The 14,014-nt window shown below is 34.1% G+C and overlaps 1 protein-coding gene across 1 annotated transcript; it reads right to left on the minus strand.

The window, feature by feature from the left end:
- Positions 1-6,803: 6,803 nt before the first annotated feature.
- LOC143604888 (uncharacterized protein At5g01610-like) lies at positions 6,804-9,660 on the minus strand. Its single transcript, XM_077081225.1, has 3 exons — positions 9,563-9,660; positions 8,714-8,768; positions 6,804-7,317 (listed from the first exon to the last, which is right to left on the minus strand). Exons 1-3 carry the CDS (start codon positions 9,647-9,649, stop codon positions 6,947-6,949), a joined length of 513 nt encoding a protein of 170 aa, XP_076937340.1. The 5' UTR covers positions 9,650-9,660; the 3' UTR covers positions 6,804-6,946.
- Between the last annotated feature and the right edge of the window lie 4,354 nt (positions 9,661-14,014).

Genomic DNA, 14,014 nt, shown 5'->3' on the forward strand with positions numbered 1-14,014 from the left:
ACACGGCCTGATATTGCCCATGCAGTAGGTGTTGTTAGTCGGTTCTTGTCAAATCTGGGTAAGAAGCATTGGGAAGCAGTTAAGTGGATCCTTAGATATCTACGTGGTACTTCCAAATTGGGTATAACATTTGGAAATGGGGAGCCGATGCTTGTTGGCTACACGAATTCTGATATGGCAGGAAATAAGGACAACATGAAATCCACGTCTGGATATTTGATGTTATTTACAGGGGGGGCCATATCATGGCAGTCAAGACTGCAAAAGTGTGTTGCTTTGTCTACTACTGAGGCAGAGTATATGGCAGCAATAGAAGCATGCAAAGAATTATTGTGGTTGAAAAGATTTATGCAAGAGCTTGGCTTTATGCAACAGCGCTACGTGGTCCTTTGTGATAATCAAAGTGTTTATTCACCTTGCTAAGAATTCTATGTATCATAGAAGAACAAAACATATTGAGGTGAGGTATCATTGGATTAGAGATGGTATTGAAGACAAGTTGTTTGAACTTGATAAAGTTCACACCGATGATAATTGTTCCGATATGTTGACCAAAGCTGTGGCAAGGGAGAAACCGAAGATATTTTGCTCGCTCGCCGGGGTGGTAAGTTCTTTCTCATAGACAAAAAAGGGGGGGGGGGTTTGTTGGGGTATTTTTTTGCCCATGAGAAAGCCCAACAAATATTATCCTACATGGGTTATATTATTATTATTATTATTGTTATTATTATTATTTAATAATAAAAAAGAAAAAAAAAAGAAATATGTATTTTTCGTTTACTATTATCTCACGGCATATAAACAAGACCAAAAATTGGTTTTGTGGTTTGGGTCAATGGTGGTGATTTATCATGGGCTCTAAGATTCTGATTTTTCTTTGGGCTCAAGACTTCTTCTTTGTTAAGGTTTTAATTGGGAACCGACATCACAAAGAAAAGATATATATATGAAGAACAAACTATTGTTCCATTAGTTCTGCCAAAACATAAGAAAGAAAGAAATAATAGAGAATCTGTTGGGGTATTCCTTTCTCTAACAACAGAGGAAGAAGACAAAGAAGTTTGGTGTTCTTTTTTTCTTTCCTTTTGGCGTTTTGGTGAAGACAAGAGACGTTCCAGAGATCGATTTATTCTCTCGTTGGTGATACCTCTTACTCATTTACTCTTTTGTATGTTCCATATACTTGAAGTTGGTTTGTACCAAGTATATGATGATTTGTGTATGCCTCTAGTTTTACCTAGATAAGACTTTGTATTGCTATTATTGGTGATAGTGGATTTGAAGCGGCTCTAGTAGTCCCGTGGTTTTTACTCTCGCCTTGAGAGGTTTTCCACGCTAAAATTTTTGTGTCCTTGTTACTTTTAATTACCCTATTTGTTTGCGTCCTCATTGGTTCATTCGGGTCGGGAAAAAGGTTTAGCCAGACGAAGATTAATTCCGCAACTTTTTTTGTTTACCGTTCGTGGCTAGGTGGTCGTTTTTCCCAACAATTACAAACTTTGTTTGCTGATATAGCTTTCACAGCTGATGATCGACCTAGAGGTAATCTAGAGCTTTTAGTTTTTCTTAATTGCTTTTCAGTCATCCAATTTAACAGGATTGAAACCTCAAAAGTTGATTTAAGATTTTAATTTGGGGAAAAGATGCTCAAGATTTGTAAGAAAATGAACAATTAATTAAACAAGCATTTGCGTTCACGTGTGTTTGTTTAAAAAGTGAACATCTTCGTGTTCGTTTACGGTTTGTGAAAAATCTAAACAAACGGTGATGTAAACGAACACAAATGAAAAAATATAAAACATTAAGTACATGATTAACATGATGGGTTCTTACTTAACATATTTATTTGTTTTAAAAATTTGCATGGGTAAATGGGTTAAATGAACATAAATAAACGAACACAAATGAACAAACATAAATAAACTTTCATAAACGTAAATGAACAAACTAAACACAGCGTTTATGTTTGTTCATTTAACTAAATGAACAAAAAATTTTATTCAAACTTGATACTCAATGGATAATAATTAAAAGGATGTAGATAAGATTAAATACCAAATGGGTTATATATATTTATTTTCTTTTTGACTATGCTTTAACCCATCAAAACTGTAGGTTCTGTAAATTGGTCACGGGCATTTCGTTCATTTTGAAGGTCAATTAATAAATATAGTATTCTCTTTAATCAATCGCGTAAGTTGTTTTAACACTGCATGTCATTGGTTGTTTGACCAGGCGCAGTTAGGAAATTTTTGTGCATCTATTTATAGATTGAAATTTGAATTTTTGGTGACTGGAGCTCGAGTATACATCAAATTTGTAACACCTCATCTTTATATGGTCTTGGAATAAAAGTTTTAGATATCTTTTTCTTGATGTACACCATGTGTTCAATGAAATATCATCGTTTTTGTATTCAGCTATGGTTTCACAACCCCCCCCCCCCCCGCGTTGCGGGGGGTCGAAATACTAGTTAGTTTTTTAAAACAAAAATCATCATAATAACAAGCGTTTTTTTTATATTTAATATGAGTATGACTTTATTATATAAAAATTTAAAAAAATTACGTCATTCTGTCTTTGTGTTTGTCATTGTGTCTTTTCGTCATTGTGTCTTTCTGTTTGTTATTGTATTTTTTTCGTCATTTTGTCTTTCAAATCATCGTTGTGTGTTTTTTAAATGCTAATAATACGGTTGTGTAATAATAATACGTAAATATAATGATAAAATAACAACAAATTATCTAATACATAAAACACAATGATGAATACATATTACACAATTACATGAAACGTAATACACAATGATGAATACATATAACACAATGATCTGAAACGTAAAACACAATGGTGAATACATATAACACATTGACCTGAAACGTAAAACACAATGGAAACTACATATTACACAATGACATGAACGTAATACACAATGACTAAAACACAATGATAAGTAGAAAGACAAATGATGAGCACAAAGACACAATGACAAATAAAAAGACGCAATGACGTAATCTTTGTTTTAATTGTTATCTTTAATATGAGTATCAATTGATAACACAATGACCAAAATCTATAACACAATGCATAGAAAAACCCAATTAAAAATCATATTGAACAACCAATAACACAATATAAAAAACCCACTAATTTTTTTTGTTTTTATATAACAATATGATACTCATATTAGAGATAAAAAAAACGCTTGTTATTATGGTGAATTTAAAAAAAAATAATGTTTCATGAAAAAGTTATGGACTTTTTAAAATGATGGGAAAATTGACACGTGCCTTGCATATGGAAAGAGAAAGTCAACAAAAGCAGGTTATTACCTTTATTCCATTCTCATCAATTTATTTTCTTATATTAATTTTCACCATTCAAATATAAAATTAATGGATTAGATTACTTCTCACATTTCTCATTTTTTTTTGTTGTACTTCGTATACTTTATGATATGGAAGGAATATCAACTAAAATAGCAGCCCATCATGACACTAGGTTTAGATCAATCGGCAGCACTATATGTGTATCTTTTGTAACCAAACAAGGATCATTAATTTTTGTAACTAAACTAGCAGGATCATGTAATGCCATGTATGCTTGAACACTAATTCACAAAACAAGAAGTATCTTACAACCTATGTCCGTGCTTCCGCTGCAAAGCACGGTACAAATACTAGTTGTTATACCCGGTGGAGTAAAACCCAGGCAATGATATACCCAAACGTTGTCGGTCCCGACTGTTGAGCCAGTAAGTCGACGCAAATTCAGTCGGTTTCTGTTAGATGCGTTATGATACTGGAACTTAAAACCAAAGATAAAATAAAAACATATAAAATTTGAGGTGGATCAATTGAGTGGTGTCAGCTGGAAAGACTCGGGTGCTGGGATGATCCGAGTATTGCCGGTTCCGGAAGTTGAGGCGGTGAGTCTACGCAAATTCGGCCGATTTCGATCACATTGGTTACGATACCGAAATTAGCACAAAATGCATCGAGTCTACGCGAATTTGTTCGGTTTCTATTATATTTGTAACAATACCAGAACTAAAATAAGAAAAAAAAACGAAAAACAAAAAACAAAATTCAACTACTAATACGGTGTCGCCAAGTGGCGCTACCGGCACTTAGCTGCACCAAAGTTTGTAATTATATTATATAATAATTTGTATTTTATAAAGTATAGACTTAGAGCATTCTCATCCATGTATTATGTGAGGGGTGTTTTTATAATTTAAAGAGTGATTAAGGGTGTTGTGAGTGAAGAGTTTTTATATTTTTAGAAAAAGTAGTGATTTTTCTGTATATTTGAAAAGTTAATGTTCATCCCATATAATTTTTTAATATATTTTGAAAATGGTTGTGAGTGAAGAAAAGAGAAAAGATAATGATAAAAGGTATAAAAAGTATTATTTAATTGAAATAGAGAGAGAAAATAAAGTAAGTTTTAGTGTAAGTTTTGGTTTGGAAATAAGGGGTGGAATGATAATGTTCTTATATATTTTATTTTTTATAGTAGTGAAAAGTATAAAATATAGATTGCTAAAAAAATAAACATACATGAAAATCCCATTGATTATTTTTTAATAAACCACCAGGTACACTAGTATACATGCGGGGATGTCATATCAAATAGGTACTTTGCCAAAACTTAATTCGCGGGTTTGAATCAGATATGGAACATGAAAATAATCGATGAAGCTGGGATTAACAATAGTCGTTTTTATTGTCATTGCTAACTTTCATGCACATAAAACAGATTTGCATAACTAATATTTTTTATTGAGTTATATTATATATCTAATAATTACCCATAGATGATAAGATTTTGTTCAAACGGTCCTAAACTTTTTGAGACTATAAATTTAAGGTAGATTGGAAATAAATAATTATAATTTTTGTGTATTGTCTGATAATAATTTCAACTTTAAAAATTACTATCATCGGTTTTAACTTTTAGTTATTTTTGTCTCAATGAACCTCTATTAAAAAAACGTTTAACGCCGTTATGTTTTTTCCCGAGTTTCAAACCGATGTTTTAGGGCTTTTGATCGGAAGAACGATACGATTCGATTGATGTAAAACTTATCTCGAAACGGTAATTCAAATGACTTGATTTTTGTTAAATGGAAATTCAAATACCCGAATTGAAACATTGTTTCGTCGCTTGGATAACGTTTCAAGACACGTTTAACATCGGTTGACTCGTATCGTTCTTTCGATCAAAAGCCCTAAAACATTGGGTTGAAACTCGGGAAAAAACATAACGACTTTAAATGTTTTTTAACAGAAATCCGTTGAGACAAAAATAGTTGAAAGTTGAGAGATCACAGGTGGTGACTTTTTAAAGTTGGGATTATTATCAGTCAATATACAAAAGTTTGGATTATTTATTTCAATTTGCCTAAATTTAAATCGAAATCGAAAAGTATATACACCTAACTTTTGTTATTGGTGTTTAATTTGATCACGAACCATTTATATCGAACTGTATCTATAAATCTCGAGATAATTTGATTCTGTGGGGTATCGACCTCAAAGAAAGAACCAACCAAAATTCTAGGAAATTAAAAGAGAAATTTCTGTTTGGAGCTTAAGTCTTTATTTTCTTTTCGAGATCTAAGTGAGTTTATGAACCTAATAGCTACTATGCCTTACTAACAAATATTGATTTGGACCATGTGGCTTAACTAGTTTCTTGGTTATACGAGTTATCAATGGATTTTAACCTAGAGTGGAGCTTTGTTTGAAATTATGTTATTGACTATCACCTCTTCGCGTGTTTATATGTTTACTACATTCATTTTCATTATACATGAACAGCTCATTTCTTTGCCGGTAATAGCCAGTAGTTGGTGATGATGTGAACACAAAGATACGAATGCCTCCTTGATTTTAAAAACCGCGCCTTGACACAAGGCGCAATTTAAGACCAATCTTCACTTTTTACTATATAAATTTTACTATAAGACGTGCACCTCTTGTACACCGGGAGTTTTTATGCATTTGGATTTTTACAAGAAGCGTTTTATATTTATGTAATTATTTATATACTAAATCATATAAGTAGCACTTATTTATAGCAAAATTATGGTAAATCCTAATAGTTATCTAAGAACATTGCGCCCCAAGTATGAAAAGTTTGCCTTTTGCCTCTCGCTTTTTAATACCCAGGAAAGCCCTTCACTTAAGAGTGTTTGATAATTTCGTTGTTATTTAAAGAAAGCACCCTGCTTGCGTTGCACGCATATAATGTATATATGTGTGAACCCTCGGGTAGGCAAAAGTGAAATTCAATAATTTTGACGTTATTTTACGAATCTCGTGAAACTAACGTTAGAAGTGACGGAATGTTAATCAGGCATCATGTGATGGCGTTGATAGCCGAAAGATAAGGGTGCATGAACCAATCGGTCGGTGTCCCGATAATTGAGTGTTATGTGCATTATGCCGAAGACTTGATGCAAAACCACTATTGAGCTAGGGGTCTCACCGGAAGCAGCCTCTCCATTCCTACAGGGTAAAGGTAAGACTGTCTACATCTTACCCTCTTCAGACCCTACTATAGCTTTGCTATTGGTGGGATATACTGAGTACGACGACAATGATGATGTTTAAAGAAGGCCAGAAGGATAAGACAAATCAATTTGGAAAGACTAACGTAAGAAAACTGTATAGGTGAAATTAGCAATATTAACTGTATTGAAAATTTCTGAAATTGCAGGCCAAAAACAAGGGAATAAAAAAATAATAAATAATCAAAAAGCCAACTATCAAAATAACATAAAATCATCTAGACATTCCAAAACCTATACAACTTTCATTATTTCATCCACGAACAACATACATTACCAAACATATAACACTTCCATTAGAGTTCATAGTTTCAACATAACAAAAGTAACATAAACAAGTCTCAGAAACATACCATAACCAAACCCGACTCAGAACTTATCCACCGTAATACCATCCCTGCAAACGTCATACGCCTGTCTACTCCTCGACTTCTTCAAACCAGCAGTGAAATGCAACTTGGACCCTTCAGAAGTGATGCAAGTTACTTTAACCCAAATCATGACTTTTGTTTTTAGTCCTTCAATATCGGTTAGCTTTCCTTTTTCAAGGTAACCGGTTACACTGGTTGCGAACCTTAAAACTGATGAGTCTCTGTAACCGACTTCACAGATTGTGGGTATGAAGACGGTTAACTTTTTGGTTTGTTCATCAAACTCGTAGTTTGTGGCATCGCGAGGGAATATACCCACCGGCAAGTCGTGTTCCTTGAGGAGTTCGCTCAGTGGTTTTTGCATTTTTCCTGTAAATGTAAAATTACAAAAATAGCGTTGTTCATAGAACTAATTTGGGTTGAACCGTTGAACTCAAACACGACTCGTATACTTAAAAGCATGCAAGCTGAACATGATCAGTTGAACCATTCATCTATGCAGTCGATATCACCGATATATCATTGATATATCGCTTATCGGTCCCTTGGTGAAATATCAGTCAAAATATCGGTACCAATAATATCAGCGATATTGACCGATTTTGGACTAATATTTGAGCGATATATCACCGATATTCTCGATATCAGAGTAAAGTCTTGGTTATCAACTTTTAGTGTTCAATGTTAGTGTTTTAAGTCTTAATCAATTCTTACTTGCTACAATTGTTAGTGCGTTGCAAGTTGCAAAAGGTTAATTTGTTAATGGTAGAAGACTAAACTGAATTATTAGTGTTAAATTGCTATATATATTAATTTTACATGATATTAAAATTACCGATATCCCAACGATATCTCACTGCGATAACCGATATCTCAGATATCAATCCTTGACAGACATCCCATATTTTTCCACATTAACTGCTTAGCCATTTATATAAACGAGTTAAACGGGCTGATGTGTTAGCGGGTTGTAATCAAGTTGTAAATATGCTAAACTGGTTAAAGGGTCGTAAAAAATAAATTTAACGGCTGTAATCAGGTTGACAGAACAGCCTACATAATTAAAAGGACCGTAAACGGGTTGATGAGTCAGCATGTTTTATTAAATGGGTTAAACAAGTCAACCAAAAGATGCCCCGTTTAACCATATGGGTTTGATATGTAGCATTTTACCGGTTTGACCGATTATTTAATGCTATAGAAAAACATAAAAAGCATTTAGTACCCGAGTCAAAACATTTAATCAAACGGGTTAAACAATGGCAATTCATACCCTCCGGCCCAAAATAATTGCCAGTAAAGAAAAAGACACTTTAAGCAGACTGAAAATTTTACCCTTATTAAACGCTTTCTATGTTTTTTATAGTAGCTTTTTAGAAGGGTTTACTTATGGTAAGCCCACAGAGCAAGTTAAGTTTTAGAGTTTCTGATTTTTTTTCCTATATATTAGATTCTCTATTATATTAAATCAATTCAATATTATATTATTAAAATAGTAAAGCCAGCACTCATTTTGGGACGAGGGGAGCATTATAATTTTGACGAACGATTAGTCACTGCTTACAAAATTTTTACGTTCCTATCATTTATAGCCCTAACTTAACAAAACATCTTAATGAAATCACATTATGAAACAAGCTTCAAGAACTAATGTATATAATAAAACACAGATAGTTACCATGCAAAATTATATATTTCCCAAAGCAAATTGTGCATTCAACTTGAAATGAGTTACTATAAAAAGAATAAACATAGAAAAGCGAACCTTTCATTTTGTTTACGAACCATGTTGCTCCACCCGATATACTACTTTGCAAACTCTAAAAAACAGAAACACAAACCAGAATCAATAACCAACTAATTATAATAAGTATTATTATTATTATTATTATTATTATTATTATTACTATTATTATTATTATTATTATTATTCATCCAGTTTTCTGTTATCCATGAAGTTAACAACCAAATCTGCTTTATTTACAAACCAAAATGACAAACATCAGACAATCAAAAGAAACATGATCTTAATCCTCATGCTTTGCAACATATATATAAATCAAGCAAGTGTTATGTAAATCTTTGTTTCCGTCTATAAAGATCTATGCAGTTAAATGTGGAAAAATATCGGATATCGGTCAACGATGGCTATTTGAGATATCAGTCATCTCGGTGGGATATGGTTCATTATGCAGAATTTATATATATAGCAATCTAAGACCAGCAATTGAGTATACTCTCCTACTACCATTAACAACTTAAACTTGCAAAAACACTAACAATTGTGGCAAGTAGGAAGTAATTAAGACTTAAAACACTAAAAAATGAGAAATTAGACTTGATATCGGTGGGGGCATAGGAAACCGCTGTTGAAAACTTATGTTTCCGTCTCAATATAAGTTGATTCTGGTACACAATCCAAAGAACAACACAGCAAGACACACATAATAGTTGGTACGATTGCATAGGAAAAAACCCCCCAAAATTGAATTGATTTCATAAAAGGCTGTTGTTACCCGATTGATCAAAGAAAGATGTAACTATAACTAGAATATAAAGTCAAAGCATAGAGGCCCAATTTAAGATTTGAAAGAATGAAAAGAGAGATGGTTACGTTGATATCATCGCCGACGGAGTTAAGTTCTTTGTTGGCTTTGTTACCGAGCCAGTAACTTCCCAACTTACCCATAAGCTGATCCATACTTATACTTTGCTTCTCAACAAGATCAATATCAATTGTTAGAATTCTGAAGATTGAAGTTGTCTTCTCTCTCAATATCCCTAATTTCCCTAGTTTCTAGAGAGAGAGACAAGGGTTGAATTGAATCGGTTGGGTTTTCTTTCACGACTTTTCGGTGCTTTCTTACATTTTGCACCCTTACATTTTATATTTATACATATGCATATACCTTTTCCTCTTACAATGCTGAATCTCAGCATTTTCCATTGGAAACGCGGGTTCCATTGCAATCAAGGCTTTAATTGTCACATCCCATTTAACAAATCTCATTTAACAAATCGTGGAAGTGTAAAACGGAATGTAAAAGACATCTTTGATATTAACCACATTGCTTATAAAGTACAATACAAACTAATTTACAATATTTTACATTGATCTAACTTTGTTTACAACTAAGCGAAACAAACTAAATCCAGCCCATTAAACGGCTTTACTTCTTACTAGCACACTTGCATCAATTAAGCGGCGATACAAACTAATTGTGTTTTGAATACACTCCAGCCATTTAGCGATGTTCACGGGATTAATTTGCTAATTTAAGGTTGTTATAATGTTATATGATTAATGATTTATGCATTATGTGGAAGTCTAAAGCCGTTATAAGAACAAATTTGTTAAAAACTGAGATTTGCGGCTTGAACTAAGGTCACCGGAATACTCACAGCCATCGTCGGCGGCTGACTTGCCGGAAAACGGGGATTGGGGGTGGGTTACGTGCTGGGTAAAGTTATTTTATATATTTTAATATAATATTTTGAATATGTTACACTTTACACCCCTCATGTTTCTATTTGTTTTAAATCAGATTTTAAAGTATATTTACGTAATAAACCTTGAATTTTGAAATGTTTTGTAAATGAAATAAAATTAATGTACTTGAAAACTTTTCAAATTGTACCATAATTGTTTGCTAATTGTTTAAACATTAAAACCTGGAGTTTTGTTAATTGATCGAAATAATAGAAGACGAACGAACGATGAACTTCAATCGTCGGGATTATTTTATTAATGATAAATAATAAATAAAATACATCACGGGTTAATGAATAGAAATTTAAATCCAAATACCAATAAAAATTGACGAATATCAAAGATTAGGCCGCGGTTCAAATTTTGGTAAATTAACTTTCAACTGTTAATCGTTTTCTATAATTAGAGTGTCTCTAGACGCGTTTTCTTTGTGGCCTTGGTGTTTCCATAGGTGATTTAGGCACCTCATCTTCCTGAACTACCTTTTTGGGTATCTTTCTGGGTTTGGCTTGAAGTTTTCTTTAATTGTTTGTTTGTTGTGGTAGATGCGCGTTTCAATGTGCTAGGTTGAGTACTTTGATCATCATGAGCAGTGGGCTCTGAATCTGTAGCTGTTGCTACCGAAGCATTAGCAGTTTGGGCATGTTCTTCCTCTTTAACTATGGTTGAAGATTTGGAATCCTTCATTCTTGCAAAGATCTCATTGTTCAGAGAGGCAGGGGAGGTAGGGGTGATACCAAGAACTTAAGGAAGAACTTAGGAACTCAAGCTAGAGAACTCAAGAACACTCAAGAACTCAAGAGAGAACTAGAGAAGATATAAGAAAGATGTTTTTATTTCTTTCAAGGGATGGTTTACAAGTGAGGGGAAACCTTCCTTTTATAGGCAAGGAAATGCTACCTAACCTCATAAAAAGACACAAGGTCCATACCTATTGATTAAGGGCCATACTTTATGACATAAGCCTGACATCATTTTCTTTATACATGAACTAATCCTAACTAACCACTTTAGGAGTGATTAGGCTTAAAACTCACACTTAATACATAATTAAGAAAATATTATTCAAGACACACGATTATTATTGACTTCTTCCATGGATTAAAACTACTTTGATCATTATTTTCCAGTTGGATCTTTTGTGCTGTTATTTTGAGGCCCTGGCAAGAGGTTTTGTGCCAGGAGTGTTTCTATAAATACTCTTGGGAGGGGTCCAGAAGCTCACTGAAACTTGAGGGGTATCTGCTTCGGTATCTATTTCTTGTAGTTCTTTCTCACTTGAATTTTTTGGGATTTCATTTAAGTCTATCATCAAACAATCTCCATATCTTTTATTTGAAATTCCTTTAAAAACTTGTGCTTCAAAATGGTAATTGATTGCGTTTTCCCAGTCTCGTACCCACAGATGATTTTCTGCATAAAACTTTTCCTTTCAGGACAGAAGCATGTAGCTTGTTGGGATCAACATTGTTTGCTAAGGCCATTTCTTTTCGAATTTGCAACCAAGACTCGTAAAAATTTGCTTTGAAGAACCAACTTGTTGGATTCAAGTTTGACCAAGAGTGGATGAATGTGGTTGGGACTCTGTAGGCTCTTTCTTGACTTGTATGTGGATTAGGTTTCTTGAAGCGGGCGATTAGATATTTTTTTGGTGAGGAACCAATAATTTGTATCCATTTTTCAGTAAGGAGGAACCTTTCTAACATTTTTTGAGTATACTTTGTTCTTCAGGTAACTCACCTAATTCAAGGAAGTACGTGGCTAGCTTCGCGGTATTGAAAGAGACAGTTATAGTGAATGCTTCGAACAAGCACTAGAAAAAACACAACATTTCTTTCGTCAAGGTAGATGGATTGCTTATATGGAAGACATGAAGAAAAGGGAAATCTGGGTGAAACCTGCCCCCTTTTGAGAACTTTCTCTCCTTCTCCAGAATGATTGACATTAAATTTTTGTAGTTGAGGCTGGATGTTTCAACCAGGTTGTGGGTATTAGCAACCTCAATAACTTCATTTGGAAGGGGTGTTGGATTTGGATTTGAGGGTTGGCCGAGGGATTTGGGAGTTTTTAGATGAGCCATTGTGAAAATTGTGGGTAAGACTTGGTGATGCCTAACCATGTTGGACTCTTGGTATTTATTGGCCTTTGGTGTTGACAGAAAATCCGCAAGGATATTATTCTTCCTTTTAATGTGCTTAACAGTGAAAGAATATTGTGAGAACCAATTCGCCCATTTCAGCAACTGTGCCTTTGGGAGAGCTTTTTTCTTAAACTATAGCATTTTGGGAAATGATGACATGTACATTTCAATGAAAAAGCTGTGACTGATAAGATGGAACTGGAATTTTTCGATTCCTCTTTTGACCGCCAATATTTCTTTGTAAGTGGAGTGATAGTGCTTTTCTGACACATTAAACGTGCCGCTTTTGTATCCACATATCGACCTGACACCTTTTGTCGTCTTTTGCCATTAGGACTGCTGCCTAGTATTCATCACTAGCGTATGTCTGAAGGACCCTTTTGTCAGTTGGCGTGGGAATCTTTAAAGGTGGCATCACATCTGCCAGCTTTTTTATCTCTTTGACAGACTGAGTTTGCTTTTCAGTCCATAGTGGGGGATTCTTTTTTAAAATGGGGAACAGGTGAACTGTTTGACTTAACATCTTTGGTAAAGATTCTGCCATGTAATTGACTAGACCAAGAAACTGTTGGATTTCTTTTTGTGACGTCATTTTGTCAGGAAAACGTCTAAGTTCTTGGGCTATGTGTGGCTGGTGTTTGAACTTCCCGTCGGCAATTTTCATTCCAAGGAAATCGATTTCCTTGACACCAATTTCCATTTTCTTTTCAGACAGCATTATCCCATATTGTTGGACAATTGAGTGGAATTTTTTGAGTAATTCTATATGGGACTCTTCATCTTTGGAGAACAATAATATATCATCAATGTATACTAGCGCATTGGTTAAGTTAGGCTCAAATATTTTCACCATTGCTTTCTGAAAGGTGGACGGTGCAATCTTCAACCCGAAAGGCATCACATCCCACTGGTAGTGATAATTTGGAATGCAAAATGCTATCTTCGGCCTATCATCTGGTTTGATTCCCAGCTGCCAGAAACTAGCATTGAGATCAAATTTTGACAATACTTTTGCGTATATCAATGACTGGAACATGGATTTTTTTATGAGGAAGTGGAAACTTATCATCTGCTAAGAAATGATTTAAAGGCTGGTAATTGGTAACTAGCCTTAGTTTTCCACGAACTTGTTCACTTCGTTTGTTAACATAGAATGCTTCACAAGCCCACTGGGATTTTGTAGTTTTGATTAAACCTTGTTTGGCCAATTCTGAGCATTCTTCTGTTGCAGGTTTGTAATGGTCTAGGTTCATACCCGGATGGCTTGCCTTTGGTGGGTTGATGTCTTCATTCTGCTTGAATGGTAAGGACACCCAAAATGAAGGATTAAGCCATAAAGGTGAGATGTGTTTGGTCAGAAACTCGATATGGTTCGAGGCACAAGAGGTCTTGATAATTTGGCTTCTAAGTGCTTCTATGGGGTGAGGTGAAGGTGG

This window comes from Bidens hawaiensis, unplaced genomic scaffold, assembly GCF_021521415.1.
Source record: "Bidens hawaiensis isolate Kalapana, Puna unplaced genomic scaffold, B.hawaiensis_p1.1 tig00067230_1, whole genome shotgun sequence".
Taxonomy (NCBI): Eukaryota; Viridiplantae; Streptophyta; class Magnoliopsida; order Asterales; family Asteraceae; genus Bidens; species Bidens hawaiensis.

What these genes read in the sequence shown, in the direction of transcription:
- LOC143604888 (XM_077081225.1), bottom strand. Translation starts at nt 9,649, where the DNA reads ATGGATCAGCTTATGGGTAAGTTGGGAAGTTACTGGCTCGGTAACAAA. An exon ending in CCGTCGGCGATGATATCAAC is followed by an intron (nt 8,769 to 9,562) that starts GTAACCATCTCT and finishes TCTGTTTTTTAG; the next exon opens with AGTTTGCAAAGTAGTATATC. An exon ending in GTTCGTAAACAAAATGAAAG is followed by an intron (nt 7,318 to 8,713) that starts GTTCGCTTTTCT and finishes TTACATTTACAG; the next exon opens with GAAAAATGCAAAAACCACTG.